This window comes from Periplaneta americana, chromosome 12 (assembly GCF_040183065.1).
Source record: "Periplaneta americana isolate PAMFEO1 chromosome 12, P.americana_PAMFEO1_priV1, whole genome shotgun sequence".
In the NCBI taxonomy this organism is placed as follows: Eukaryota; Metazoa; Arthropoda; class Insecta; order Blattodea; family Blattidae; genus Periplaneta; species Periplaneta americana.
The window spans coordinates 156673185-156690164 of NC_091128.1; the positions used below are offsets into that span (position 1 = coordinate 156673185).

At 34.9% G+C, this 16980-nt stretch overlaps 1 protein-coding gene across 2 annotated transcripts in view; it reads right to left on the bottom strand.

Moving 5' to 3' along the window:
• Nucleotides 1–9147: 9147 nt before the first annotated feature.
• The window catches only part of LOC138711037 (la protein homolog), a 32158-nt gene continuing 24325 nt past the window's right edge, over nt 9148–16980 (bottom strand). For both annotated transcript variants that reach the window (XM_069842327.1, XM_069842326.1), the window contains exon 9: nt 9148–14325. In XM_069842327.1, the coding sequence (XP_069698428.1) occupies nt 14177–14325 (149 nt within the window). In that variant the 3' untranslated portion in view covers nt 9148–14176. The remainder of the gene's footprint in view (nt 14326–16980) is intronic.

Consider the following 16980-nt stretch of genomic DNA (forward strand, 5'->3'; position numbering starts at 1 on the left):
GGTTGAGTCAAGAGTTCTACCAGGGAGAGTACTTACAGGTATTGTATTACAGTTCATCTTAATGGCTTGCGTCCACTGACTGCTCGAAAGTCCCTTTTTGGTTGAGATCCACGAATTACCTTTCTTCCAGTGAGAATAGAAAACAACTCCCAAACCTTTACTTTTCAATTTGCTCCATTGATGAAAAGAATCTTCACGCGATGTTTTTCTTAGTTTTTGAGAAGAAATACGTTCAGAGCAATCCAAGGTAATTGGTAATTGTTTGATGTAACGTTGTTGTTGTTGTTTTCTAATGCCAGGCGTTTGACAATAAAGTCATTTGACCTCTTGCACTCCAATATTTTTCAAAGATATTATCATGGCCAGCCAATGAAGCACAGATTTTGAGGTGTTCCGAATCCATTTCTTGGTTTGAGTTGCACAATGGGCAGTTAGGGGACTGATATATTCCAATTCTATGCAGGTGTTTGGCCAAACAATCATGGCCTGTTGCCAATCTAAATGCAGCTACAGACGATTTTCGTGGTAAATCGGGAATTAACTGTGGATTTTGATGCAGAGAGTTCCATTTTTTCCCTTGGGATTGTGTTATCAAATTTTGTTTGTTGAAGTCTAAGTATGTAGATTTAATAAATCTTTTCACAGAGTAATACGTAGATTTAGTAACAGGTCTGTAAGTAGCAGTGCTGCCTTTCTTTGCTAAAGCATCCGCATTCTCGTTTCCCAGGATTCCACAATGGGATGGTATCCATTGGAATACAATTCTTTTATTGAGTGATATTAATTGAGAGAGCATTTTAGTTATTTCTGCTGTTTGAGATGAAGGTGTGTGTTTAGAGACTATTGATAGAATAGCTGCTTTGGAGTCTGACAATATAACTGCATTCTTAAATTTATTGATGTGGCATATAAGATTCCTGAGACTTTCACTTATTTCAATGATTTCTCCATCAAAACTTGTTGTTCCATATCCAATAGATCTATAAAGTGAGAAGAGACAGCACGTAACACCTGCACCGGCACCTTGTTCTCTGGAGATCAAGGATCCGTCTGTGTTTAAATGAAGCCAGTTTTGTGGAGGGTACCTAATATTAATTGTCTCTAAAGACAATTGTTTCAATATTTCAGTGTTTACTTCTGACTTCAGTATTTCTTCTGTTAAATTTAGATTATATTCTATATTTAATGTAATGTTCAATTTCGTTTGGAAGATTCCGAGTGGCTGCTACATGAGCGTTGTCAACGTGTAAAAGTCTTTGGCAAATATTTAAATGCTGAAGGTAAGCTTCCCACTGGGCTTTAAAGACTCCTAAACCTCGCTACTTTAAGCGTAGCAACCAACATTCCGCGACATTCGTTTCCGAGATAGAGATCATCTGATCAAACAGGGCATATTGTCAAAACATATCAAAAAGTTTCAATACTATATGCAGGCCTGTGCCACTTATCGTCTATGGTGACGTACTGGTTACGTACCTTTCTGCACAGAATCTCGTTGTGGGTAAAGACGGGCCGATCCTGCAGCACTCTCCTATATGCTGCTCTTCTGGTTCCTACAATGTAGTGGAAAAACAAGGGAATATTCATTCATTTATCTTATTCCATAGATCTTACATGCGCAATGAAGCTTTAAGATGTGGAACAAGTAAAATATTTTACAATATTACAATTACAATTTTTACAAATTTTTATAGTTTTACAATTTAGTAATTTTCTACAATTTTTACAATTTTGTGCAATTTTTTACAATATTTTGGCGAGATGTTGTGAGATGAGGTGAGATCCGAGGATTCGCCAAAATATTACCCGGCATTTGCCTTTTGGTTAGGGAAAACCTCGGAAAAACCCAACTAGGTAATCAAATCAAAGGGGGGTAATCAAAATCAAAAGGGGTTGATGCCAAGGACTCGCCATAGACTTGAAGCAAGTAAAGAAATATGTTTGGAAGTAAATCCCGAAAAGACAAAGTAGGCTATATGACCACAACATTGTACGAAATGTAAATATAAAAATTGGAAATTTATCCCTTGAAGAGGTGGAAAAATTCAAGTATCTTGGAGCAACAGTAACAAATATAAATGATACTCGGGAGGAAATTAAACGCAGAATAAAATAATATGAAAATGCCTGTTATTATCCGATTGAGAAGCTTTTATCATCCAATCTACTCTCAAAAAAGCTGAAAGTTAGAATTTATAAAACAGTTATATTACCGGTTGTTCTTTATAGTTGTGAAACTTGGACTCTCACTTTAAGAGAGGAACAGAGGTTAAGGGTGTTCGAGAATAAGGTGCTTATGAAAATAGTTCGAAAATAAGGTGCTTATGAAAATATTTGGGGCTAAGAAGGATGAAGTTACAGGAGAATGGAGAAAGTTACACAACGTAGAACTGTACGCATTGTATTCTTCACCTGACACAATTAGCAACATTAAATCCAGACGTTTGAGATGGGCAGGGCATGTAGCACGTATGGGCGAATCCAGAAATGCATATAGTGTGTTAGTTGGGAGACCTAAAGGAAAAAGACCTTTGGGGAGGCCGAGACGTAGGTGGGAGGATACTATTAGGTCAATATAGAGCATCCACCAGCCACTGAACGAATATTGCGCACTTTTATCACTGCCAATGTGGCGCTATAAACCAATTTTTACCTTTTATCACAGCCACAACACATTTCAATTGTTATTGTACTATTTATATAGAATTATTACTACATTAACACATTTAATATATCACGAAACATGTGAAATGTAGTTATTATGAAAGTCGCCATATATTCTTCCTGGAATTGGTACGATCCACTTCCACTAGATGGCAACCAACACGATTGGCAGGGGCGGCAATATATGAAAACGAAATTATGTTAAATGTGAAGAATGTTACTACAGGTGTGTACTATGTGCAGATTAGGTTAGATTAGGTGTGTAGTATTATGAGGTTAAGTTAGGTTTGATTATATGTGGTATTATTACTATGTTGGCGATACTGAAACCCACTGTTACATTAACGAAATATGGCCGTATTCTTTATCCACGATTTTCGTATATAAGGTACAAATTTAGGGCGGGTTGGGTGGACTTCCAGCTCTCCCAGTGATCACATCAATTTCTAATAATCAATACTATAAATCCAAGACATTTTCAAGATATTTTATCAAGTTCCTATAGTGGCTGGGACATAAGTAATATTCACCGAAAAGATTTGGGGCTAAGAGGGATGTAGTTACAGGAGAATGGAGCAAGTTACACAAAGCAGAACTGCACGCATTGTATTCTTCACCTGACATAATTAGGAACATTAAATCCAGACGTCTGAGATGGGCAGATCATGTAGCACGTATGGGTGAATCCAAAAATGCATATAGTGTATTAGTTGGGAGACCTAACGAAAAAAGATCTTTGGGGAGGCCGAGGCGTGGATAAAAGGATAACATTAAAATGGATTTGAGGGAGATGGGATATGATAGAGACTAGATTAATCTTGCTCGGGCTAGGGACCGATGGCGGGCTTATGTGAGGGCGGCAATGGACCTCCGGGTTCTCTAAAATTAATTTATAACTAAATTTTGAGTGAAATTGACAAATATTACGTTAATCTACAAAAACACAATACAATGTTCCCCATTTGACTTTCGGGTAAAATGGTGACTGAGTACGTAAGATTCAATCGTGATTTTTATCTTCTTGATCGTCTTTACCTCGTATTATGCTTCTACGCATGCATTTTTCGAACTTCTTGCGTGTGTTACATAACTCACGGAAAGTTGACATTCAAAACGTATCTCTTTGAGATACCAAACAAATATCTGGGAAGTTTAAATAGGCCTAATATTGTAACACATTCTGTAGTTCACCTATAAGTCTAAAGGTTCATTCACAATGAAAATTAAACATAACGTAAGCGTTAACTTAAGAATATAAACGTTACGGTAAAATCTAGAAGTCATACCATCATTCACGATGGGAACATAAACATAACCGCAAACATACTTGGTAACCATGGAAACAGAACGACGCCATTTCCTCATATTCTGCCGTATACTTCAGCGCTCCGATTGTGTCCTGTTTGCAAATCACGTAAGCATAAGCATGAAAGTTTGCAAACTCCAAACTTTCATGTTAACGTCTTACGGTAATGTTTATGTGAATCATTGTGAATGATCCCATTTGGTAGCCTGGGCGCAAACTTCTGTTTATGTTACGGTTATGTTTAATTTTCATTGTGAATGGAGTTAATTTTTCTTAAGAATGTTTCATTTCAGATCATTAAAAGTATTGAATATTTGCTGTAGGTTACAGCTTGAATTTTAGATTTCTATAAAAGTAGGAACGGTCTTCGAGACTAATCAAATTGAACTTAAAGTGGTGGATGAAAGTTCACTAGACTACACGTAAACTACTGTTTACGTTCAAGTTCACGTCAGTCAGCAGGAAAAATTAAAAAGTAAACAGAAATTTGTATTATCTTGCAATAGAAACCATAATTGTTCCATGTAGGCTGTTAAAAATTTACTTGATAGACAAAATAATAATTCGGCACAGAGATTCAAAATACGTACCTTCTTTTGTAATATGAGTATTACACAATAAAACATTGACTCTGATGCTCAGACACACGAAAAAGATATAACAAAAATAAATACCGGTATGTTGAATAATTCTGAAACAGGATGCCAGAAGATAGAAATGCTGTATCTCCTCCATTATCCACCATATCACACAAGAGCCAAATTAATACTGCAAAAAAAATTCATACAGCAGCGCCTTCTATGTTGATGTTCATTTGTTTTCTTGTTTCGTAATTTAATTCTTGGTGTCTTGAAATCGAGCATCTATCGGTAGAGAGATGCTGAGCGCATAAATAAAAAAAAAATACGTATTGCTATGTTATTTCCAAAGATTATAATATTAAGTCAAAATCATCAATATTAATAATTTAAGACCAATCAGAGGCAAATTAATTAACAATAAAAATGATTTTCTGAACGTAATAATGATCAATTATACAATACATTGCGTCATAAAGGGGGGGAGACTGAGGGCATAAGTGTATTTATACTTTACTATGATTTCCGAAGAATGTAATATTAAGTCAAAATCAAGATTAAAACGTAACAGAACTTTTTACTCTCTAGCTATACATCTGCGGTGTTGAAGTCCTCCATGTTGTCATGGTAACTGACACTGCTTTCTTTCTTCATAGTCGTGTTACATAGGCAATTCAGAATCACTGCACAGGGAGATTTTTTATTACAGTTGCTATTATTTTTTCTCTTGTACGGAGGAGGAACCCGAAAGCTTATTGTGCTTACCACTCCTATTCTGTGAATGATTGGGTAGCCGAAAGACCGCGCTTTTGTACAAGTACAACACACTGCACTATTTTATTTTATTGGGTTATTTTACGACGCTGTATCATCTCAGGTTATTTAGCGTCTGAATGAAATGAAGGTGATAATGCCGGTGAAATGAGTCCGAGGTCCAGCACCTAAAGTTACCCAGCATTTACTCGTATTGGGTTAAGGGAAAACCCCGGAAAAAACCTCAACCAGGCAACTTGCCCCGACCGGGATTCGAACCCGGGCCACCTGGTTTTGTGGCCAGACGCGCTGAACGTTACTCCACAGGTATGGACCACTGCACAATGAACTTAACCCAGACTATTGTATGGATGATATGTGAATTCATGATGGCGAAATGAGTCAGAAAGTTACCTAGCAATTCTGCTTAAATTGGTTGAGGGAAAACCCCGGAAAATCCCTAACTGGGTTTTGAACCCGGGCCGCTCATTTCAAGGTCAGACTCCACAGCGGTGGACTATATAATATTTAATTTACCGTAACTAACAGCGACTGTGTCTTAACATCACAACTAGGCAATGTTGCTTAAGCGCAAATGGTTCTAGGCAGCTAAAAAGCCACGAGTTCCATGAACTAAGTCGCGTGAAAAGAAATATCGTTCATAGAAATCAATCTAGTTATTTAACTCCATAAATGAGTTCCTTCAAAGTTGAGACCTAGCTGGATTGCTTTCTAGCAGCCGAAAGCGATATATTCACCACATAGGTCATCAAAATACTTAGGCTAGTTTTTAATATAAAATTTACAAATATTGAGTGTCCCAAAAGACCATGCATTAAATTTAAAGGATGGTATAAAGGCTAAAATAAACATTTTTCTGGAAATCTGGCTTTCAGGTAGTAGCTCCCTGTAAAGCAGGTTTGAACAATTTGAAGGAAAAATTGTTCTGGGGCCGGGTATCGATCCCAGGACCCTTCGCTTAGCGCATGAATGCTCTACTGACTGAGCTACCCAGGAACTATATACGACACGTCACAATTTTTCCTTTATATCCACACAACTCAAATGGACTGACAAAATTCCAGAACCCAACTTTGAGTGCACACAAATGTGACTTAAATTGTGGCTTTCTGTTAATGTATCTCCAGTAACGAATATATTATGCAAATCTGGCTTTCAGGTAGTAGCTCCCTGTGAAACAGGTTTGAACAATTTCAAGGAAAAATTGTTCCGGGGCCTGGTATCGATCCCAGGACCCTTCGCTTAGCGCACGAATGCTCTACCGACTGAGCTATCCAGGAACTATACAAGAGTCACAATTTTTCCTTTATATTCACACACCTCAAATGGGCTGACAAGACGCCAGAACCCAACTTTGAGTGCACACAAATCGATACTTGGCACAGGAACAATTTTTTCTTGAAATTGTTCAAACATTTTTCTGTTAGACAAATTTGGATCTGTGCCCTTAACCACTAACCTGGGAGCGCTGCGTCACATAGAGCATGTCTGAACAGAGCTCACAGCGAGACACTCAAAGATCCCAGGGATAGCACTACCGAGACAACTGTGGCCGAAATCCTGTTTGTTAGGTCCTCCTCTTCATTTACAAGAGTAGCGTACATTAACATACTCATCTGACATTATAATAAAAACTCCAGACTGGTGAGGTCAGGAGCTCTTAGTGGCCAAACAACACATCTTCTACGACCAATCCACCTGTCTGAGAAGACATTTGTGAAATATGCTGGGTGATACCCATGCTGCAACCACTTGCATTGCAAACAATGGCAGGAAGAAGGGTTTCTTGCATAAGGTGCAGGTAGGTTTTGCCACTGAGACAGGTTGGGAAGAATATGGGACCAACCGCACACCAATTGAATAAACAGCACTCAAATTATAATGCTGTCTAGTGGGCTAAAGTTGCAATGCCAATCTAAAGTTGTCTGACAAAAATGTTTGTTATGGTCTCTACTACTTATCCATTAAATTTAATTCGTACGGGTTTCTGGGACACACTGTATAGAATTGCATGTTGATTTAATCACAATCTTCTGTAATTACAAACAATCTGCCAGCCTTTTACTTTATGACTAGTGCTGTTTTTTCTTTGAACTTGCTAAAATTTCTCTAATGGAATGGCAAAATTAATTGAACAATCGACACAAACAACAAGCCATGATTCCATGAAGAAGTTGCCCGTAACAATACATCTGTAGCTATTATAAATTTGGGTGAATAGCGGCACCTTTTACATAGCAAAAATGCACTGCATTTATACTATCATAAAACACTCTCTCTTTTCATATTCACCTTCTATCCTCTCATCACACAGTCTATTCTCTTCTTATTTTATTTTCATTACTTATAATCCATGTTCAACTATTGTATCATGATAATTATAATTTACACACTTCTTAAAACTTATTTCACAATATTACTTTCATTACAAATAAAACTTACTTGAGATGGATTTGAACTCATTATCTTTCGTATTGTAAACAAACCAATGAACTATAAGTTACCTGAAACCTCACATGAAATTCAAACTTACTCGATACCATCTTTTGAAATATTTGAAGTCTAGTAAAATTAACTACACGAGTCATTGCAATTCACGTAAGTAGTGCAGTAGTGTTTATTAGGTCATCTTATAAGTAATGTCGGTTTTGTAAGATTTAAATGATTTTCTTTATCCACTAATGTAGGAAAAGTCAGCCATTATTTGACACTTTTGTGCAGTACTGCAAAAGTTTGCCTTTATAGTTAAATAAAATGGGAAACAAGTTGCTATATTATTTTACTTACATAGCAACGTGTTATGAATCATTTTATAATTAATTATTACCATAGTAACAATACGGCAGAGGTCATGAATCATAAAAGAATAAAATTCTTCACTGATATAACAGATTTAATACGCCTAATTGAATTTATAGGTTTATTTTCTTCTAATTCAAACATCTTGGAGCAACAGTAACAAATATAAATGACACTCAGGAGGAAATTAAACACAGAATAAATATGGAAAATGCCTGCTATTATTTGGTTGAGAAGCTTTTGTCATCCAGTCTCCTCTCAAAAAAATCTGAAAGTTAGAATTTATAAAACAGTTATATTACTGGGTGTTCTGTAAGGCTGTGAAACTTGGATTCTCACTTTGAGAGAGGAACAGAGGTTAAGAGTAATTTCAAGGAAAAAATTGTTCTAGGGTCGGGTATCGATCCCAGGACCTCTGTCCGAACGCACCAACACTATGTCGGGTGAAGTTCCTGGGTAGCTCAGTTGGTAAGAGCATTGGTGTATTCAGCCAAAGGTCCTGGGATCAATACCAGACTCCAGAACAATTTTTCCCTTGAAATTATTCAAGTCTGCTACATGGGGAGCTTTACCTGAAAGCTAGATATGCAGAGATTAAGAGTGTTTGAGAATAAGGTGCTTAGGAAAATATTTGGGGCTAAAAAGGATGAAGTTACAGGACAATGGAGAAATTACTGAACGCAGAACTGCACGCATTGTATTCTTCACCTGACATAATTAGGAACATTAAATCCAGATGTATGAGATGGGCAGGGCATGTAGCACGTATGGGCGAATCCAGAAATGCATATAGAGTGTTAGTTGGGAGACCGGAGGGGAAAAGACCTTTGGGGAGGCCGAGACGTAGATGGGAGAATATTAAAATGGATTTGAGGGAGGTGGAATATGATGGTAGGGACTGGATTAATCTTGCTCAGGATAGGGACCAACGACGGGCTTACGTGAAGGCGGAAATGAACCTCCAGGTTCCTTAAAAGCCATTTGTAAGGAAATATGTATTGTGAAGCAAAAACCAATCACTCAACATTAATTAAAAATAACACCTTATTTGTCGTCACTATAATACAGTGTTGTATACAATCTTATCAACGTTTGATAAATAAAACGCAAGGCAATGATTGACTACATGAAATGTTATCAGGAAACAGGAAACATTTGAGATATATAATTCAACAACACTGCGACAGCTCACATCAGCATTCACTCATCTTAACAAATGTCAAACATAATAGATTACGGCTCTTTCATTTATATATATTTATATAAAAAAAATCAGGCGATGCTTCCAGGAAAGACTGTTGCCTACACAGCAGGAGTAAAAATTGCATTGCTGCAAATCACAACTATGAAACCAAGTCGGGGTGAAAGGGAAAGACAAATGGTTTCGTGACGTCCTCAATTGTTATCAGTTATTTGCAGGCGTGAGAATGAGATAGTCCAAAGCCACACTTTTAACAAAAATGTTTTTTGTGCGAATTCATTTCTTACACATATGGGGAAAGTACTACTATAGTATAGTGCGATATTAGATTGGTAAGTGCTCTATAACAGAGGCGAGAGAAAGTTTGGAAAAAAATAAAGAGACTTGTCACGCACTTAACGCCCATGTATTGCACTTTTTTTTTTTGACCAATCATATTTTATTTCCTTATTTTATTCATTATCAGTCTTACTAATAAACCGTGTATACTTTTTATACCAGACTTATGCAGAGTTGAGACAGAAAACGTTACTAATAAACAGTGAATAAGCGATGGATGTATAAACAGGCTGTAACTATACAATGGGAATGCCTTTGCAGTAGTTATATACACGAAACTCCTTGTTTAAGTGTTGTATATAGAGAAAAAATGGCCGCCCCTCTAACAGCTGTTCGTATCGACTGTCATTTTATGATGATGGTGGCCTTGTAACCACAGAAGAACAAATCAAAGAGCACAGAAAAATTAGAATAATATTGCTGCAGCTTGTACTCTTTGACCAAAATATAGTGTGGTAATCGATTAGAGCCAGTTGTACTATCGATACTTAACACACCACACTAGAGCGCTCTACCGGATGCAATAGAGAACCTCAGATATTCTATTATCTTTCGTAACGAAGTAATGACGAAACTATGACGTAGCTGTGTAACAGTTATACTGTTATACACGACGTATGTAGTGATTATTAGTAAGGAATTTACACACGACTTATAAACGAGCTACTCATTGTATAAGTATAAGACAGTTAAACGTCTGTATATAGAGTTTTTATTAGTAAGACCGTATGTATTTTAGTTATGTATTAATTATGAACTGAACGTTAGTCATCTTGTTAATGGCAATGTGTAATTTTCTAGGTGGCCGTGTTTTTATATTCTTTTGTTTTATTTGTTGGATACGACTATCTTTTATGTGTATGCATTGTTCAAATAAATAGAAAGCTATTGATATATACGAAATTGAATGGCAGTCTTTATCCCATAACATATAATAATATTGTTCAAACTTTATGTTCAATTTTAATATTAATAGTTAAAGTTACAGCTTGTTTTTCAGAGTTATTGTTCTTTTTCAATTTACAAGTTTGTAAAGAATTTACTTACTGCACTGCTATTTTCAGCGTTTCCATAGTAACCATTCAACGTATTGTATCTTCAAGTTACACAGTATGCAACAGTGATGGTAAGTATGAGTCAGAGCATGATTGTGCAAAATGGATTATAGAAATTACTCAACAAATGACGTAAGTATACGCCGAAGAAATTATGATACCGCACATAATAGAATTGGACTCTAAGGGTCGATTTCTAAAACACGGACGAAATCGTGGTTCCAATCCTCGGCTTTTAAACCGCGATCAAGGTCTGAATCCTTATGCGATTTCTAAAACGAAGTCGAGACGCGGCTTGAGAAGAAACCGAGGTTCGTGTGTTTTATATATGGCAATGCAGCTAAGAATCGATTTTTAGTCTTGTTAACAGTCGATATTACAAAGAAATGAACATCGGGATTAATATTTTTATTGTTCTTAGCTAAGTTATTATTATATTTAATAATTTACAGAATATATGTGATTTAAAATACTAGCATTACTTAGTATTTAATAGGGAACGGATTTTTAGGTATCAGAATGATATTGCCCAAATAATTAGGACAAATCGAGCGTTTATATTGTAGTTTATCATTTGTTCAGAACAAGTACTAACATTAACTACCTGGAAGCCCGGTTCTAAGGAATTAATAACCTAAATATTGACTGGATGAAAATTTCAATTGAAACTAAAACGTAGTATGGTTCTATTTTCACGCATAATAGGTTAATACTACGTGGAAAGCCCTAGTAGCATAAAACTTAAAACAAGAAGACAAAATCACGTTTGCTTCATAGTCTTATAGGCCCACATCATTTTCGAGTATTAAATAAAATGTCCAAAATTATTGTAAAGACTAAGAATTAAGTTATATCATCGTCTTATAGGCATAAAGGTATAATTATTAATATAATATATTATAGCTTACTTCCCTCAAAGCAACAAGGTGTAAAATAATTGTCAACCTGTCGCCTCTTGCATTTCGTTGCAGATTATTATTTAGCATTCTTGTTAAATTTTGCGTTGATTACTTCGAAAATCGAAATATTTACCTGAAATTATCGTCGTTATATAGTTACAAAGAATTATTCCTGTCCCTCATCACTCTAATCCGGGATTTAATACTCGTAGACTCAAATTTTCCTTTGACTATTTCGTTTATATGACGTCATTCCATTTTCGACCAATGAAGTGTAATGAAATTTTGAATTCCAACCAATCACAGTCACACTTTGCGATAATTTTTGCAGCTAGATTTATCGCTATCAATTTATCGCATGGTCGTTTTTTGTTTAGTCGTCGCCAACTGTTTCCCCGTAAATTGATGATCATGAATACATTAAGATGCAACTATACGGTTAAACATTTCTTTCAACTTTAAAGCAATGAATGCAAGATTGATATTAATATTAATTAATATATTTACGCAGTGAAGACGACGTTCAAAAAGGCGCACCATGTAGACATAAAATCTTCATGCATCTTAATTTAACGTAAGTTTTAAACTTGATTCTTTCAATATTCTTCCCAGATTGCATGCATACGCGATTAGAATATTGAACTGTGTAGATGCAGCCTTAGTTCCGTTACACACTACAGCGAGAATGCGTTTGTCGAGCTATAAAAAATGCTTTCCTGTAGCACGTAGTTAACGGTTGAAATAAGGCACAGCTGACACTGGTCGTGCTCACACAGGTAATCTAACCTATAACTGTAGCCTATAAAATACATCTTCATCTTCCAATTCCATGTCCATTGTAGGCTATCTGAAAAAAATTACATTCCTTCATTCAGATTAGATAACTGCATTTTCAACAATTCTTCATTTAATTACTGTATTAATCAGGTTACTGTAATTATATTATAAAATTTTAAATTAAATCATGATTTCAGCAGATAATGAAAATGTATTTATATTATAATAATAAGAGAAAAGTGCAGTAGATGTAATGAACATTGTTAAACCTGTATTTCGCTTTTTGCAATTGGCATTACTGAATAATAACATCGAATTTCTTTATTGCAGTAATCGATATTCATCTATTTCAACTTCACAATGTCTGAATAGGTTAAGTATTCGTAAATATACAATTATTAATATTTTGTGATCGAATTTTAGGGATACTCGTGACATTACTACAGATAATCATCCAGCTGATCTACTGCCTCCATCTTGCATACATGGAACCTTGGTTTTAAACCTGCCCCAGCCGTGGTCTCTGCTTCAGACCATGGTTTCGAGCCACGGCTCAGAAAAATGAAAAAGACCTCGTTTTATAAATCCAAACGCGATTTAAAGCCATGACCGTGGTCTAGACCTCGTTTTAGAAATCGACCCTAAAACTTCAACACACTTTCCTGTAAAATTTTGTCTGTGTGGCATAGGACTATGATTCTCACCGTTTCATTTCTCAGTCTCCTAGGTTACTAAATTCACAGGAAGAATTTACACTTTCAGTTGTTACAATATTAGCTCTTATGTATATTACAACATTTGTCAAAGTATTGGAAATGCAGTGAACTTTATTGTTTCTAAGTAAAATTACTTATTTTGTCAAACTACTAAATTAGCTTAAAATGTTTCTAGTCTGTGAAGGTAATGAAAAAAATATACTGTACTGTTTCTTAAATTTTCTTTCAATTTTTCAGAATCTCCTACATTAACTTAAAAATTTTCCTAATATTACAAAATCTGTAACAGTATTAGAAAGACACTGAAGTGTTTCTGAATAGTATAATTTTTCAGATACTCCTAAATTAACTCAAAGAGATATTCCTTAACACTGTATTACAAAATCTGTGAAAGTAACACAACTGTTTCTAAACAGCATGAATTTTTTTTCCCCTTCAGATATTTATAAAATTAACTCCAAAATGCACCTTTGGATTACGAAAATACAATTGAACTCCTAATCTGCGAAAATATTATAAATAATAATGAATACTTAACAAATTTCTGTAGACTGACATTAGGACTAACAGCGAGAAAGATTTTTTTTTTTTTTAAAAGGATTTGATATACTCCGGATCTTTTTCCTACCATATCACAGACCTATGTTCCAGATGAAGAAACACGAGTGCATGAATAAACACAATTTTCCTGAAGGAGAACCACAGAAATCATGATATTTCCATTACAAACCAGATGTTATTACAGTTATTAATGTGCTAAAACGCTCATAAATAAAAATACGTCACATAAATTACTCACAGTATAAAAAAAAATTTTAATGTACCATCTCCTATTTCAAAATCAAACGCACCAATTTTCACTCCTCTGGTGGGCATCTGTGCTTGTATAATTCAAAATGCTTTCTTTCTTCAAATCCCTCCTGACGTATTAAGAAACAATATTTACATTTTGTCACATAGAAGGATTATCTGCAGTTCAATTCTTTTGGAAAAGTAGTTCAACTTTAAGATTTTGTACAGAAGCTGCTGGTTATATTATGTAATAAAGCACTTCTTCGCAATGAGATTTTAGTCTGAATCTGCTGCATCTTCTGCAGCTTCTGCTTCATTTTCTCCTTCTTTCACTGCCTGCTTGGTGGGTGGACCTCCTCGCACTGGGCTTCCCTTCCTCTTACCCGTGTAGCCACCCCTGCCTCCACGACCACCACCTCGGCCACCTGACAACATCAATTAATATATTAACATTGTTTATACCTGTGTAGCTTCATAAGATAGACATAAGCTTTTCAAAACGCATGTGCCAATACAACATGTTCACAGGCACCTCACCAATCACAGCTTGTTTTGCTATTAGATCTATGCAAAAGACAGTAATTTACAATTCATTTTTATATTTCAATATGCCTACAGTCTTACCAATAAACCGTGTATAGTTTTTATACGAGACTTATGCAGAGTTGAGACAGAAAACGTTACTAATAAACCGTGAATAAGCTATGGACGTATAAACAGGCTGTAACTATACAATGGGGATTGCTTTGCAGTAGTTATATACACGAAACCCCTTGTTTAAACGTTGTATATAGGGAAAAAATGGCCACCCCTCCAACAGCTGTTCGTATCGACTGTCATTTTATCATGATGGTTACCTTGTAACCACAGAAGAACAAACCAAAGATCATAGAATTATTAGAATAATATTGCTGTAGCTTCAACTCTTTGACCAAAATGTAGTGTGGTAATCGATTAGAGCCAGTTGTACTATCGATATTTAACACACTACACTAGAGCGCTCTACCGGATGCAATAGAGAACCTCAGATATTCTATTACCTTTCGTAACGAAGTAATGACGAAACTATGGCGTAGCTGTGTAACAGTTATACTGTTATACACGACGTATGTAGTGATTATTAGTAAGGAATTTACACACGACTTATAAACGAGCTACTCATTGTATAAGTATAAGACAGTTAAACGTCTGTATATAGAGTTTTTATTAGTAAGACCAGACGTAGAAAACAAGTTAAATAAATTTTTAAGACTTATTGGTACAATTAAACGTACACTCATAAATAAAGTCGACAGAAAAACTGTACTCAAATTATACAAGACACTGGCAATTCCGACATTGTTATATGGTTCAGAAACGTGGATTCTGACTAGAGCCCAACAGAGAAGAATTGAGGCCACTGAGATGAGACTCTTAAGGCCACTAGCAGGATTTAGACTACAGGACCATAAGAGAAACGAAGATATACGTCGAGAACTGAATATCGAGAGTGTAATAACTATAATTGAAAAATATAGAAATAATTGGTACGACCATATAACAAGAATGCCCAACGACAGGATACCTTTCAGAACATGGTGTTATAGACCTACACGAAGAAGAAGACGAGTGGGAAGACCAAAGAGACGTTGGAGAGACCAGTTTGATGGATAAAATTCTGGAGGCGGAACAGGCCATCGGCCTAAACCTTGAAGTTATTGATGATGATGATGATTAGTAAGACCGCTAGTGAATTATTAAATAAGTATATAATAAATTTTCATCAACTTGCAAATGTTTATTTGCTATTTAATAAGATATATGAACGTTTTCGCCGTTTGGGGCATCTTCATGTATAACAAAAACATATAATCTGAACCTATAATAATAATAAATTATGCAAATAACAAGAATAAAGAACAATGTATGTATGCAATGCATGAGATTCATGAGCTTTATGTAAAATGTGAAATAATATAGGATAACTGTTGATATAATCTTTAGATTTGAAATTGAATTGGACGGATATTTTATACATAGGCTATAGCTCATGTTACAAATAAAATATACAATTATGATTAAAATTTGTCAATAATGTTAAAATTTATAGTGATGATTGATAAAATAGATTTTAAGATTAGTCATTAGTTGAGGATGTCGTAGGGTATACAATAATTTGCGTAGATGATGTTTGTGTGTTATGTATGTATTTCATCTGAAAACTGAGATGGAGAAATAATAATAAGTGCAAAATATATGCAGATTATTATATAGAGACACAGATAATTATTATAAGACTACTTACTGAAAAACGTTAATGAACTAAATGTTATTTTATGTCGGAGATTATTGTTTCAATTTATTATCCGACTTAAAACCACCAACACCAACACATACATATGTAAGTATTCAAATGCCGTTAAATTAATTAAAACAATTACATCTTTCCCTTACATCAAATTGTAAAATAAATTAATAATTAATATTTTATTTATTTATTTATATAATATCTTCATTTATATACTTCAGAAATCTGATGACGCACAACAGTTATGATCAATAGGATGTCATCAAATCAGAGTAATCACCAACGTCAAACAACATTTCATAAGCGAACGATTTCTGTAAGTAATCTTATAATAATTATTATCGCTGCCTTAAATCACTTGCATATATTTGGTATTATAGCTCATCTAATTATTACGAATTTATCATGTTGATTTTCTCTACTTAACTTTCAGTGAATGATTGAAATTCATACTTAACTTACAATTTATCTACTACGAAAATCATTGTATACTCTACGACATCCATAACCAACGAGCATTCATTTCAAATAACATCTCAACAAATCTGATTGCACGTAACAGTCATTTATAATCAATAAGATGTCATCAAGTCGGATAATAAATTGAAACAATAATCTCCGACATAAAATAACATTTAGTTCATTAACGAACGTTTTTCAGTAAGTAGTCTTATAATAATTATCTGTGTCTCTATATAATAACTTGCATATATTTTGCACTTATTATTATTTCTCCATCTCAATTTTCAGATGAAATACATACATAACACACGAACATCATCTACGCAAATTA